Source organism: Somniosus microcephalus, chromosome 11 (genome assembly GCF_052327205.1).
Source record: "Somniosus microcephalus isolate GS21.2 chromosome 11, FLI_Smic_1.0, whole genome shotgun sequence".
Lineage (NCBI taxonomy): Eukaryota > Metazoa > Chordata > Chondrichthyes > Squaliformes > Somniosidae > Somniosus > Somniosus microcephalus.
Window position 1 is genome coordinate 236,026,285 of NC_140997.1, and position 14,170 is coordinate 236,040,454.

Sequence of the window (14,170 nt, forward strand, 5' to 3'; positions counted from 1 at the left end):
CTTTGTCCCCCCTCTCCTGAGGATGCTGACTCTTGTTGGGCTGCTAGCAGCCCCTCGTACCCCACACAAGTGGCCGTTGTTCATGTGTCATCTGAGACGGAGAGTTTTGGTGGGCTGTTCGACCATGAGGGCATCAGAAGTGATTCTGGTCTCGCCTCACACTCTCTCACACACACACACACACAATTGTCTTGAGTTGAATATTCTCAGAGGACCATTATAACCTGATACTGATGGGTCTGAACGTGCCCAGTGCAGGCGCAGACCAGTGTTTATTCAGGGTCCTACAACCGGTGTTAGGACCACAATTTGAATGTGCAAGCCACCCAATGCCTGTTTCTTGAATAATTGCACAATACTGCGGATGCTGGAAATCTGAAATAACAACAGAAAATGCTGGAAATACTCAGCAGGCCAGGCAGCATCCGTTGTTATTCCTGTTTCTTGAATGCCTGGCTTCCAATTTTGCTTAGATCACATTTCCAGGGAGCTCGTGACCTGAAATTGGTTCCCCCCCAATATTGATCTTACACCCAAAAAACAGGCACAACAATGTTGAATTTCTCCCCCAATATTTCATAGTAAAGTCCCTCCCAGTGTTTGAGGCTGACTTTACAGTAAACTCCAGCCACAGGGCAGTAATGAGGAGCGATGGTGCGTTTGTTAAATCAGCCGTCCTCTCTTTGTCCCTCAGTCCCTCTAATCGCCTGGACACAGCCACAGGAAGCAGTTTGATCCACAACTCTCTCAGAAAGGATTTACTTCACCATCTGCTGGAAGATCTATCGCCTCAATCAGACACAAAAATCCCACAGATCAGTGACGCTCACTCTCAAACTAACAAAACATCAAGCTTATGCAGAGTTTTAAAGAAGTTAAACCCTCTGTTTCATGACTGACTCACTGTTTGCTTTGCTCACTGGTATTATAGAGGGCACCAAACACCCCAAAACTTTCACCACTTAAATGCAGTTAGGAGAATGAGAGAGACAGAGAAAATGACCGAGGGAAGAGAGGGAGACAGAGAAAGGGCAGGAGAGAGGATGGGGGTAGAAAGCAGGACACAGTGAAAAAGAGTGAGACAGAGACCAAGAGAGAGACAAGAGTGAGACAGAGACCAAGAGAGAGACAGACAGGCAGACAGATAGATAGGAAGAGAAATATGCTGTAAGCTTCTATATGTCTATCTCTTTCTCTTTCTTTCTCTTTCTCTGTCTCCCTCCCTCTGTCTCTCTGCCTTGTCTTTCTGTCACTCCCTCTTCGTCTCTCTCTCCCCCTCTCTGTTTCTCCCTCCCTCTCTGTCCCTCTCCCTCCCTCTTCATCTCTCTCTCTCTCTCTCACCCTCTCTGTCCCTCTCCCTCCCTCTTCGTCTCTCTCTCTCTCTCTCACCCTCTCTGTCCCTCTCCCTCCCTCTTCGTCTCTCTCTCTCTCACCCTCTCTGGCCCTCTCCCTCCCTCTTCGTCTCTCTCTCTCTCCCCCTCTCTGTCCCTCTTCCTCCCTCTCTGTCCCTCTCCCTCCCTCTCTCCCCCCTCCCTCTCTCTCCCCCTCACCCTCTCTGTCCCTCTTCATCTCTCTCTCTCTCCCCCTCTCTGTCTCTCCCTCCCTCTCTCTCCCCCCCCTCACCCTCTGTCCCTCTCCTTCTCTGTGTGTCTCTCGTTCCCAGAAGTCGGGGTCGGATTAACTGTACTACGCCGCTGACAAATTTGCGGGAGTTCTTTGAGGATGCAACGAGCAGGGTGGATAAAGGGGAACCAGTAGGCATTCGATAAGGTGCCACATAAAAGGATACTGCACAAGATAAAAGCGCACGGGGTTGGGAGTAATATATTGGCATGGAGAGGGGATTGGCTAACAAACAGAAAGCAGAGAGTCGGGATAAATGAGTCATTTTCCAGTTGGCAATCAGTAACTAGTGGGGTGCCACAGGGATCAGTGCTGGGACCTCAACTATTTACAATCTATATTAATGACTTGGATGAAGGGACCGAGTGTACTGTAGCCAAATTTGCTGATGATACAAAGATAGGTGGGTTAGCAAGTTGTGAGGAGGACACAGTCTGCAAAGGGATATAGATAGGTTCAGTGAGTGGGCAAAATCTTGGCAGATGGAGTATAATGTGGAAAAATGTGAGGTTATCCACTTTGGAAGGAAGAATGAAAACGCAAATTATTATTTAAATGGAGAGAGACTACAAAATGCTGCGGTGCAGAGGTCCTTGTACATGAATCACAAGAAGTTAGCATGCAGGTACAGCAAGTAATTAGGAAGGCAAATGGAATGTTGGCCTTCATTGCAAAGGGGGATGGAGTATAAAAGTAGGGAAGTCCTGATGCAACTTTACAGGGTGCTGGTGAGACCACACCTGGAGTACTGCGTACAGTTCTGGTCTTCATATTTAAGGATGGATATACTTGCATTGGAGGCAGTTCAGAGAAGGTTCACGAGGTTGATTCCGGAGATGAAGGGGTTGTCTTATGAAGAAAGGTTGAGCAGGTTGGGCCTATACTCATTGGAGTTTAGAAGAATGAGAGGTGATCTTATTGAAACACATAAGATTCTGAGGGGGCTCGACAGGGTAGATGCAGGGAGGATGTTTCCCCTCGTGGGGGAATCTAGAACTAGGGGGCATAGTTTCAGGATAAGGGGTCGTCCATTTAAGATGGAGATGAGGAGGAATTTCTTCTCTCAGAGGGTCGTGAATCTTTGGAATTCTCTGCCCCAGAGAGCTGTGGAGGCGGAGTCACTGAATATATTCAAGGCGGAGATCGACAGATATTTGAACTACAGGGAGTCGAGGGTTATGGGGAGAGAGCGGGAAAGTGGAGTTGAGGCCAAGATTGGATCAGCCATGATCTTATTGAATGGCGGAGCAGGCTCGAGGGGCCGACTGGCCGACTCCTGCTCCTGTTTCTTATGTTCTTAGGGCCATGGCCCAATATGGGTCCCTTGCCATGGGATAGTTTGCTTTTGGCGTGGTATATTGTGATGTGATTTTCCTAATTCCTATAACAATCTGTCAGTGTTTTGCTGTGACTAATCAGCTGGTGATCTGAACAACATCCGATGGCTCCAGTTCCTCCTCGCTGTGTCTCTTTGGTTTGTTTTTAACCATTCACCGTTCCCCCCAATCAGGGAGTAACTGTCTCACACCGGGAGCACGCCGGAAGTCATCCCATCACTTGGACCGGGACCGGATTCGCAAAGGTTCCAGAACGTGGTGTGTTGGAATTCCACATCAATAATATCCCGTATTCCATGGAGTACGACTTGGTCATCCGCTACGAGCCGCAGGTAATTAAAGGGGAAGCTGTGCCACATTAGTAAGTAGTGTTTAAAGTGAAGTAAGCTCCCTAGTGTATTTAATATTCTTTAATTTAAAGGAAGTAAAGGGAGTAAATTAAGGGTGGGACATGGCAGGGCAGCTTGGCAGCATGGAGTGCTCCTACTGTGCTATGTGGGAAGTCAGGGACACTTTCGATGTCCAGGGCGAACACGTGTGCAGGAAGTGTCTCCAGCTGCAGCTACTCGAAATCCGCATTTCGGAGCTGGAGCTGCCGCTGGAGTCACTGTGGAGCATCCACGAAGCTGAGATCTTCGTGGATAGCACGTTTAACGAGGTGGTCACACCGCAGGTAAAGAGTGCACAGGCAGAAAGGGAATGGGTGACCGCCAGACAGAGTAAAAGAATGAGGAAGGTAGTGCAGGAGTCCACTGGGTCCATCTCCCTCTCCAACAGATTTTCCATTTTGGATACTGCTGGGGGAGATGGTTTCTGAGGGGAATGCAGCAAGAGCCAAGTCCGTGGCTCTACGAGTGGCTCAGCTGCACAGGAGGGGAGGAAAAAGAGTGGGAGAGCAATAGTGATAGAGGATTCTATCGTAAGGGGAACAGATAGACGTTTCTGTGGCCGCAGATGTGACTCCAGGATGGTATGTTGCCTCCCTGGTGCCAGGGTCAAGGATGTCACTGAGCGGCTGCAGAACATTCTGAAGGGGGAGGGTGAACAGCCAGAGGTCGTGGTCCAGATCGGTACCAACGACATAGGTAGAAAGAGGGATGAGGTCCTGCAAGCAGAATATAGGGTGCTAGTAAATAAATTAAAAAGCAGGACCTCAAAGGTAGTAATCTCAGGATTACTCCCAGTGCCACGTGCTAGCGAGAGCAGAAATAGGAGAATAGACCAGATGAATGCATGGCTGGAGAGATGGTGTAGGAGGGAGGGATTTAAATTCCTGAGGCATTGGGACCGATTCTGGGGAAGGTGGGACCTGTACAAGCTGGACGGGTTACACCTCGGCAGAAACGGGACCAACATCCTCGCAGGGGGGTTTGCTGGTGCTGTTGGAAAGGATTTAAACTAGTTTGTTAGGGGGCTGGGAACCTAAGTGTGGACCCAGAACGGAGAGAAACAAAGCTGGAAGTGCAAGTTAGAAATGTAGTCAGCAAAACTAGTAGGGAGCAGAAACAAAGGCCAACAGTAAAGAGGGTCAAAGTGCAGAAAAATATTAAACGGGCAAAGTTGAAGGCACTTTATCTAAATGCATGTAGCATTCGCAACAAGGTGGATGAATTAATGGCACTAATAGAAGTAAATGGGTATGATGTAATTGCCATTACAGAGACATGGTTGCAGGGTAACCAAAGCTGGGAACTGAATGTTCCAGGGTACTCAACATTTAGGAAGGACAGACAAAAAGGAAAAGGAAGTGGTGTAGCGCTGTTAATAAGGGATGAGATCAGTACGGTAGAGATAAAAGATCTTGGCTTGGCAGATCATGATGTAGAACTGGAATTCGTTTGGGTGGAGCTAAGAAACAGCAAAGGGTGGAAAACATTGGTGGGAGTTGTGTATAGGCCACCAAACAGTAATGGTAATGTAGGGCACAGTATCAATCAAGAGGTTATAAGTGCATGTAACAAGGGCAATACGGTAATCATGGGGAACTTTAATCTACATATTGACTGGGCAAATCAAATGACCACTAATAGTGTGGAGGACGAATTCTTGGAATGCATGCGAGATGGTTTCCTGGATCAGTATGTGGAGGAACCAACCAGGGAACAGGCTATTCTGGATCTGGTACTGTGTAATGAGAAAGGGCAAATCAATAATCTTGTGGTAAAGGGACCTTTAGGGACAAGTGACCATAATATGATTGAATTTTACATTAAGTTTGAGAGTGATGTAGTCCAATCTGAAACTAAGGTCTTCAAACTAAACAGAGGAAACTACAAGGGTATGAGGGTCAAGTTGGCCATGGTAGATTGGGAGACTACACTAAAAGGTATGAAGGTGAACATACAATGGCTAACATTCAAGGAAACAATGCATAATTTGCAACAAACATATATTCCTCTAGGGCATAAAAACCCAAAAGGAAAAGTGATCCAACCCTGGCTTACAAAAGAAATTAAAGCTAGTATTAAGTCAAAGGATGAAGCTTATAAAGTTGCCAGAAAAAGCGGTCAGCCTGAAGATTGGGATCGTTTTAGAAATCAGCAAAGGGGGACCAAGAAATTGATAAAGAAAGGGAAAATGGAATATGAGCACAAACTAGCGAAAAATACAAAAACAGATTGTAAAAGCTTCTATAGGTATGTGAAAAGGAAAAGACTGGCGAAGGTAAATGTAGGTACTTTACAGTCAGAAACAGGAGAATTTATAATCGGGAATGAGGAAATGGAAGAGAAATTAAATAAATACTTTGTTTCTGTCTTCACGGAGGAAGACACAAAAAACCTCCTAGAAATACGAGAAAACCAAGGGTGTGACGAGAATGAGGAACTTAAAGAAATTATTATTAGTAAAAAAACAGTACTAGCAAAATTAATGGGACTAAAAGTCGATAAATCCCAAGGACTGGATGACCTACATCCTAGGGTTTTGAAAGAGGTGGCCATTGGGATAGTGGACGCATTGGTTGTCATCTTCCAAAATTCTATAGATTCTGGAACGGTTCCTGCAGATTGGAGGATAGCAAATGTAACCCCGCTATTTAAGAAAGGAGGGAGAGAGAAAACGGGGAACTACAGACCTGTTAGCCTCACATCAGTAGTTGGGAAAATGCTGGAATCTATTATAAAGGATGCAATAACTGGGCACTTAGAAACTAATAGTAAGATTGGGCGGAGTCAACATGGATTTATGAAAGGGAAATCCTGTTTGACAAACCTATTGGAGTTCTTTGAGGATGTAACTAGTGGAGTAGACAAAGGGGAACCGGTAGATGTGGTGTATCTGGATTTTCAGAAGGCCTTCGATAAGGTCCCACACAAGAGGTTGGTGAACAAAATTAGGGCACATGGAATTGGGGGTGATATACTAGCATGGATTGAGAATTGGTTAACAGACAGAAAACAAAGAGTACGGATAAACGGGTCTTTTTCAGGATGGCAGGCTGTGACTAGTGGGGTGCCGCAAGGATCGGTGCTTGGGCCCCAGCTATTCACAATCTATATCAATGATTTGGATGAGGGGACTAAATGTAACATTTCCAAATTTGCTGATGATACAAAGCTAGGTGGCAGTGTCAGTTGCGAAGAGGATGTGAAGAGGCTTCAAGGGGATCTCGACAGGCTCAGTGAGTGGGCGAGAACATGGCAGATGGAATATAATGTGGATAAATGTGAAGTTATCCACTTTGGTAGAAAAAACAGAAAGGCAGAGTACTTCCTAAATGGTGAAAGATTGGGGAATGCAGATGCTCAAAGGGACCTGGGTGTCCTTGTACATGAGTCACTGAAAGTGAATGTGCAGGTGCAGCAAGCCATTAGGAAGGCAAATGGTATGCTGGCCTTCATTACAAGAGGATTTGAGTACAGGAGTAAAGAAGTCTTACTCCAATTATATAGGACCTTGGTGAGACCACACCTGGAATACTGTGTACAATTTTGGTCTCCTTACCTAAGGAAGGATATACTTGCCATAGAGGGAGTGCAACGTAGGTTCATGAGATTGATTCCTGGGATGGCGGGACTGTCGTATGAGATAAAGGGTAGGCCATTGAGGACTGAGATGAGAAGAAATTTCTTCACACAGAGGGTGGTGAATCTTTGGAATTCTCTACCCCAGAGGGCTGTGGAGGCTCAGTCATTGGGTATATTCAAAACAGAAGTCGATAGATTTCTGACTAGTAAGGGCATCAAAGGATATGGTGAATGGAGTTGAAGCAGAAGATTAGCCAAGATCTTATGAATGGCGGAGCAGGCTCGAAGGGCCGACTCCTGCTCCTATTTCTTATGTTCTTATTAGCAAACATGAAGTGACTCTGTGACACGGGGTCGCAATTGAAACATTCAGTCTGGAACTTTCTCCTCTGCTGCTGTCCACCTCCATTCTTCCTGTCTGAACCATGGCGGTGAGAGTCAACAGGCTATTTGGGGTCAGCCATTTAGGACTGAGATGAGGAGAAATTTCTTCACTCAGTGAGGGTTGTAAACCTTTGGGATTCTCTACCCCGAAGGGCTGTGGATGCTCAGTCATTGAGTATATTCAATGCTGAGGTCAATAGATTCTTGGGCACGAAGGGAATCAAGGGATCGGGCGGAAAGTGGAGTTGAGATAGAAGATCAGCCATGATCTTATTGACTGGTGGGGCAGGCTCGAGGGGCCGTATGGCCGACTCCTGCTTCTGTTTATTATGTTCTTATTTGACTGCAGGAGGCATAACCGCCCAGCCCGATCCTGTTCTTGCCTGCGAAACACACACACACCAACGTGCGCACACACGCACTTTCCAGCGAGGGTCAGTGGATAGAGATCAGACTGGGAACCGCAGTCGGGACGAAACGGCTCGATTAACAGATTCAGCACAGACTGCGGCTCAGAGCTGTGAAGGAGCTTGTCTAGAGGCCTCAGTACAACAGCGCACATTTCGCACATTCTGTTTCTGTGTATGCTGGTTTCGAAGGAGAAGGCCATAGTTCCAGTTGTATATTAATTCATCCACTGAGACTCTTCCTGTGAAGATCACACTCTGAAAATCTCCTGCACCTTGAAAATGGCACCAGATTAATATTTCCCTCCAGCTTTTTAAAGTGTTAGTTGAACTGCTGGGGTTAGAGGGTGAGGAACTAGGACCAGGGACACAGGCAGAATCCAGCCCCCACTGCACACAGAGTAACGCTCCCTCTACACTGTCTCATCAAACACTCCCAGGGCAGGTACAGCACGGGTTAGATACAGAGTAAAGCTCCCTCTACACTGTCCCATCAAACACTCCCAGGGCAGGTACAGCACGGGTTAGATACAGAGTAAAGCTCCCTCTACACTGTCCCATCAAACACTCCCAGGGCAGGTACAGCACGGGTTAGATACAGAGTAAAGCTCCTTCTACACTGTCCCATCAAACACTCCCAGGGCAGGTACAGCACGGGTTAGATACAGAGTAAAGCTCCCTCTACACTGTCCCATCAAACACTCCCAGGGCAGGTACAGCACGGGTTAGATACAGAGTAAAGCTCCCTCTACACTGTCCCATCAAACACTCCCAGGGCAGGTACAGCACGAGTTAGATACAGAGTAAAGCTCCCTCTACACTGTTCCATCAAACACTCCCAGGGCAGGTACAGCACGGGTTAGATACAGAGTAAAGCTCCCTCTACACTGTCCCATCAAACACTCCCAGGGCAGGTACAGCACGGGTTAGATACAGAGTAAAGCTCCCTCTACACTGTCCCATCAAACACTCCCAGGGCAGGTACAGCACGGGTTAGATACAGAGTAAAGTTCCCTCTACACTGTCCCATCAAACACTCCCAGGGCAGGTACAGTACGGGTTAGATACAGAGTAAAGCTCCCTCTACACTGTCCCATCAAACACTCCCAGGGCAGGTACAGCACGGGTTAGATACAGAGTAAAGCTCCCTCTACACTGTCCCATCAAACACTCCCAGGGCAGGTACAGCACGGGTTAGATACAGAGTAAAGCTCCCTCTACACTGTCCCATCAAACACTCCCAGGGCAGGTACAGCACGGGTCAGATACAGAGTAAAGCTCCCTCTACACTGCCCCATCAAACACTCCCAGGGCAGTTACAGCATGGGTTAGCTACAGAGTAAAGCTCCCTCTACACTGTCCCCATCAAACACTCCCAGGGCAGGTACAGCATGAGTTAGATACAGAGTAAAGCTCCCTCCACACTGTCCCATCAAACACTCCCAGGGCAGGTACAGCACGGGTTAGATACAGAGTAAACCTCCCTCCACACTGTCCCATCAAACACTCCCATGGCAGGTACAGCACGGGTTAGAGACAGAGTAAAGCTCCCTCTACACTGTCCCATCAAACACTCCCAGGCAGGTACAGCACGGGTTAGATACAGAGTAAAGCTCCCTCTACACTGTCCCATCAAACGCTCCCAGGCAGGTACAGCATGTTTTGATTTCTTTGTGGGTTCAATGACGACACATTCATGAAAGAGAATGTCTTTTAATCTAAAGTATGTTCAACTCTGTTAACAGCATTACAGGAGACACCATCTTAGAGATCCATCTAAAACGAAACTAAAACTAAACTCTCTCTCTCACATGCCCTCTGCTGGTAAGGCATAAATAATCAAACAGGCAAATATGCTGGTAAGGCATCATAATCAAACAGGCAAATACCATCACTATTTGCTGATATCATTACATCTCCCTTTCTTAAAACAAAAGTATTTTACTTTTATCTAACAACATGTTTTCTTTGTATTACTCTGCATTTTAACTGTAACACTTAATGAACTTACATTATCATTATCATTATCAAAGTTAGTTAACCTTGTTTTGTGTGTTCACATGAAATATGTAAATACACTAGAAGTTGAAGAGAGAATAAGATAACATTACTTCCTTCTATAACAAGAGTCCTTAAACTTGCTCAATGAGTCTCAGGAGGCTTCACGCGTCTTGAGGATTTTCTGATTGATTGTCCTTGAATCTGAGTTGTTGCCTCAGATGATGATGATTTCTCTGCTGTGTGATCAGGTTGTTCAACAGTATCAGTCTTTTGACCTGCTGTGTGATCAGGTTGTTCAACAGTATCAGTCTTTTGACTTGCTGTGGCTGGTCCCATGAGAAGATCTCAACGATTTCTTCGCAGAACAGCACCCTCATCTGTCTGAATGGTGTATGATCTTGGTTGAACTTCACTCAGGACAGTTCCCTTCTGAGTCCATATGTTTGTTTTGTCTTTGAACCTTACTTGGTCACCAGTGTGGAGTTCAGGTAGGTTTTGTGTTCCTCTGTCATAGTAGTACTTTTGCTTTTCTTTCTGTTGTTCTTTGAACTTCCTCACTTTCTCCCCCTCTTTTGTTTTCAGGAGGTTCTCCGGGATGGGTAGGTTTGACCTTAACAGACGTCCCACAAGGAGTTGGGCTGGTGACATACCACACTCGAGCGGCGTTGTGCGGTATACAAGCATGCTCTGGTAGAAGTCAGTTCCACTGTCTTTTGCCTTGTACATCAGTCTTTTCACTGTCTGGACCGATTTTTCCACTAGTCCATTGGACTGTGGAAAGTGAGGACTTGACGTTGTGTGCACAAAGTCCCACTCTTTGGCAAAGTGTCGGAAACTTGCATTGTAAAACTGGGGTCCGTAGTCTGTGAAGACCTCGCTTGCCACGCCATGTCTGGAGAATATGGCTTTCATACATGTTATCACAGCATCTGCAGTGGTGGTGTACAGTCTACAAACCTCTGGATACAGGGAGTAATAGTCTGTGACTACAAGATAGTCTTTCCCTTGACATACGAATAGGTCAGTGCCTACCTTCTGGTAAGGTCTGTCTGGCGCTGGGTGTGGCTTTAGTGGTTCTACCGGATTGCTTGCTCGATATTTCAGGCATATTGTGCAGTTTGACACCTCATTTGTCACATCTTGGTTGATTCGTGGCCAGTAAATCACCTCTCGTGCTCTTTTCTTACACTTTTCGATTCCCAGATGTCCTCCATGGATCCTTTTTAGCATCTCTTTTCTCAGACTCTTTGGGATAACTATTTTACTTCCTTTGTAGATGATGTCTTCGACCACTGATAGTTCCGCCCTGCAGTTCCAGTACTCTGCCATGTCAGGTGAGCAGTCTTGCTTCATGTTGGGCCATCCATCCAAGATGCTTTTCCTCAGTCGTCTCAGTGTTTCATCTTTGTTTGTCTCAGTCTTTATGAGCTCCATTTTTGCATCTGCTATGGGCAGTGCACTTGTGATCATGTCCACGTAGGCGTTCACTTTTTCATCCATTTTGGTGTTTGCGGGCTCTCTTGGGTCAACACCTCTGGACAACGTGTCTGCTGTATACATCAGCTTACCCGGTGTGTACGCAACATTCAGTGTATAGCGTTGCAGCCTGATCATCATTCTTTGTATTCTAAGCGGACAGCTATTTAGTGGCTTTTGGAACAATGCAATCAAGAGCTTATGGTCAGTCTCTACACTGATTGCTTGTCCTGCCACAAACTGGTGAAATCTTTCACAGGCGTATGTGATGCTGAGCAGCTCCTTTTCTATTTGAGCATATCGCGTCTCCGCGTCTGTCATTGAGCGCGATGCATATGCAATAGGTTGCCAGTAGTCATATTTTTGCAGAAGAATGGCACCGAGCCCACTCTGTGATGCATCTGATGGTATCTTGATGGGTCTCGCTGGGTCATAAAACCTCAGAACTGGTTCCTCTGTGAGCAGTTTCTTTAGATCGCTCCATGACTTCTCATGCTCATGATTCCATTCCCATTCTATGTTCTTTTCAGTTAGTCTTCTCAGTGGCGCCATCTTTTCTGAGAGGTTGGATATGATTTTACCCATGTAGTTGATCATTCCATTAAACCTCTGCACGTCCTTTTTGCATTGTGGCTTTGGCATATTCTCAATGGCGGACACCTTTCTGGGATCTGGTCTGATGCCCTCACTGCTAAGGATATCTCCCACGAATGTCAGTTCTGTCACCCCGAGCTGGCATTTCTCTCTATTCAGCTTCAGGTTTGTTTTCCTTGTTGCTTCCAGCACTTTTTTCAGTCTCTCGTCATGCTCAGTTCTCATGGTTCCCCATACTATGATGTCATCCATTGATGTATCAACTCCCTCCAGGTGCTCATAGATCATATGGATAGTTTTGTGATACACTTCAGGAGCTGAGGCAATGCCAAATGGTAACCTTAGGAATCTGTATCTGCCAAATGGACTGTTGAACGTGCACAGTCTTGAACTTGCCTCGTCCAGTTTTATCTGCCAAAATCCTGATGATGCATCTAACTTGCTGAAATACTTGCATTTGCAAACTGTGACATGATTTCCTCACGTGTAGGAAGCTTGAAGTGCTCTCTCTTTATTGCTCTGTTTAGATCTCTTGGATCCAGGCAAATTCTGAGCTTTCCATTCTTTTTGTCCACAACGATGAGGGAACTCACCCACTCAGTTGGCTCATCTATCTTCTGAATCACGTTCAGGCTTTCCATCCTGTCCAACTCTGCCTTCAGTTGCTTTTGAAGAGCAAACGGAACTTTTCTGCATGGATGTATGACCGTTGGCATACTTTTATCTACTCTGATCGTGTGTTCTCCTGGAAGGCAGCCTAGACCCTGAAATAGGTCGTTGTACTCTTTCATGAGTTCATCATAGACTGTCTCTCCTTCGCTTTCCACAACGAGGACTCTCTTTACCAGGTTCAGTCTCTCACAGGCTATTAAACCTAGTATGGCTTGCACATCCTTTGGCACCACGATTAATGCTAGCGTGTGCTCTCTGTCCTTGTGTGTCACTTTGACAATGCATTTTCCTTTCACTGGTATATCAGTACCTGAGTATCCTGTCACTTTCACTTTTATTCCATGTATCTTTGGTCTGGGTCTAATTTTCTTAAAATCAGTCTCTGATATCACATTAACTTGTGCTACAGTATCCAATTTAAATGGAATGTGTATGTCATTCACTTTTAGTGTCAACATCCAGTCTCTTTTTTCTTCTTTGTTTTCAGACACAACATCCACATAGAACTCCTCTATCTCGCTTTCATCTACTGCATGGACCTTGCTTTGTTGCGCTTGGTTCTTACAGCAACGGGCATAATGGTTGTTTTTGTTGCAACTATTGCATGTTTTACCATATGCTGGACACTTTCTTGGTGTATGCTGTGTACTGCATCAACTACATGACTTTCGATTGCCCCTTTCATTTTTGTTCGCTGGCTACGCCTCTTTTTTCACATTGGCGCTCTTTTTGTTAAACGGTTTGTTTCCGTTCTTACTCACTGCATCCACGTTGCAGCTACTGTCACTGAACAGCTCCTTTGCCTGCGACTTCACAATCTCTGTAGCCCTACACAGTGCTATGGCTTTTCCCAGGTCTAGATTTTGCTCTCTTAGCAGTCTTTCCCTTGGACCATTATCTGGAATACCACACACCAGTCTGTCTTTTATCAGCGAGTCTGTCAGTCCCCCAAATTCACATGTTTTGCTTTGGTTTCTCAGTTCAGTCACATACTGATCAATAGTCTCTCCCGTTTTCTGTACACGAGAAAAATCTGTGCCTCTCAAATGTCACGTTACGTTTAGGTATGCAGTAGGCCTCAAACTGTTCCATTATTTTATCCAGCTTCATTTTGTCTCCATCAGCAGTGAATGTGAAGTTATTATACACCTCCAGCGCTTCATCACCCACGACATGTAAGAACGCTGACGCTTTCATTTTATCACTTTTCTCGTCCGCTCCGATTGCCGCTAAATACAACTCCAAACGTTGTTTGAACCTCCTCCAATTTTCAGCCACATTACCTGTCAACTGAAGCTTCGCCGGTGGGTGTAAACCTTCCATTTTTCACTTCGTTAGCTATTCTCCAATGGTAAGTAACGATGTTCTCTTTAGGCTTGCTAATATGTGGAGAGCTGATTTAACTTCAGATTTTTCCTCTTCATCTCTTTCAATCACTTCTGACACCATGTATTGATTTGTATGTGGGTTCAATGATGACACATTCATGAAAGAGAACGTCTTTTAATCTAAAGTATGTTCAACTCTGTTAACAGCATTACAGGAGACACCATGTTAGAGATCCATCTAAAACGAAACTAAAACTAAACTCTCTCTCTCACATGCCCTCTGCTGGTAAGGCATAAATAATCAAACAGGCAAATATGCTGGTAAGGCATCATAATCAAACAGGCAAATACCATCACTATTTGCTGATATCATTACACAG

The 14,170-nt window shown here is 45.6% G+C and overlaps 1 protein-coding gene across 3 annotated transcripts in view; it reads left to right on the top strand.

Annotated features, from left to right (window-relative positions):
* Positions 1 to 14,170, top strand: part of LOC147111358 (laminin subunit beta-2-like) — a 201,977-nt gene that overhangs the window by 116,162 nt on the left and 71,645 nt on the right. For all 3 annotated transcript variants that reach the window (XM_086002168.1, XM_086002166.1, XM_086002167.1), the window contains exon 14: positions 3,134 to 3,292. In XM_086002168.1, coding sequence (XP_085858294.1) covers positions 3,134 to 3,292 — 159 coding nt within the window. The remainder of the gene's footprint in view (positions 1 to 3,133; positions 3,293 to 14,170) is intronic.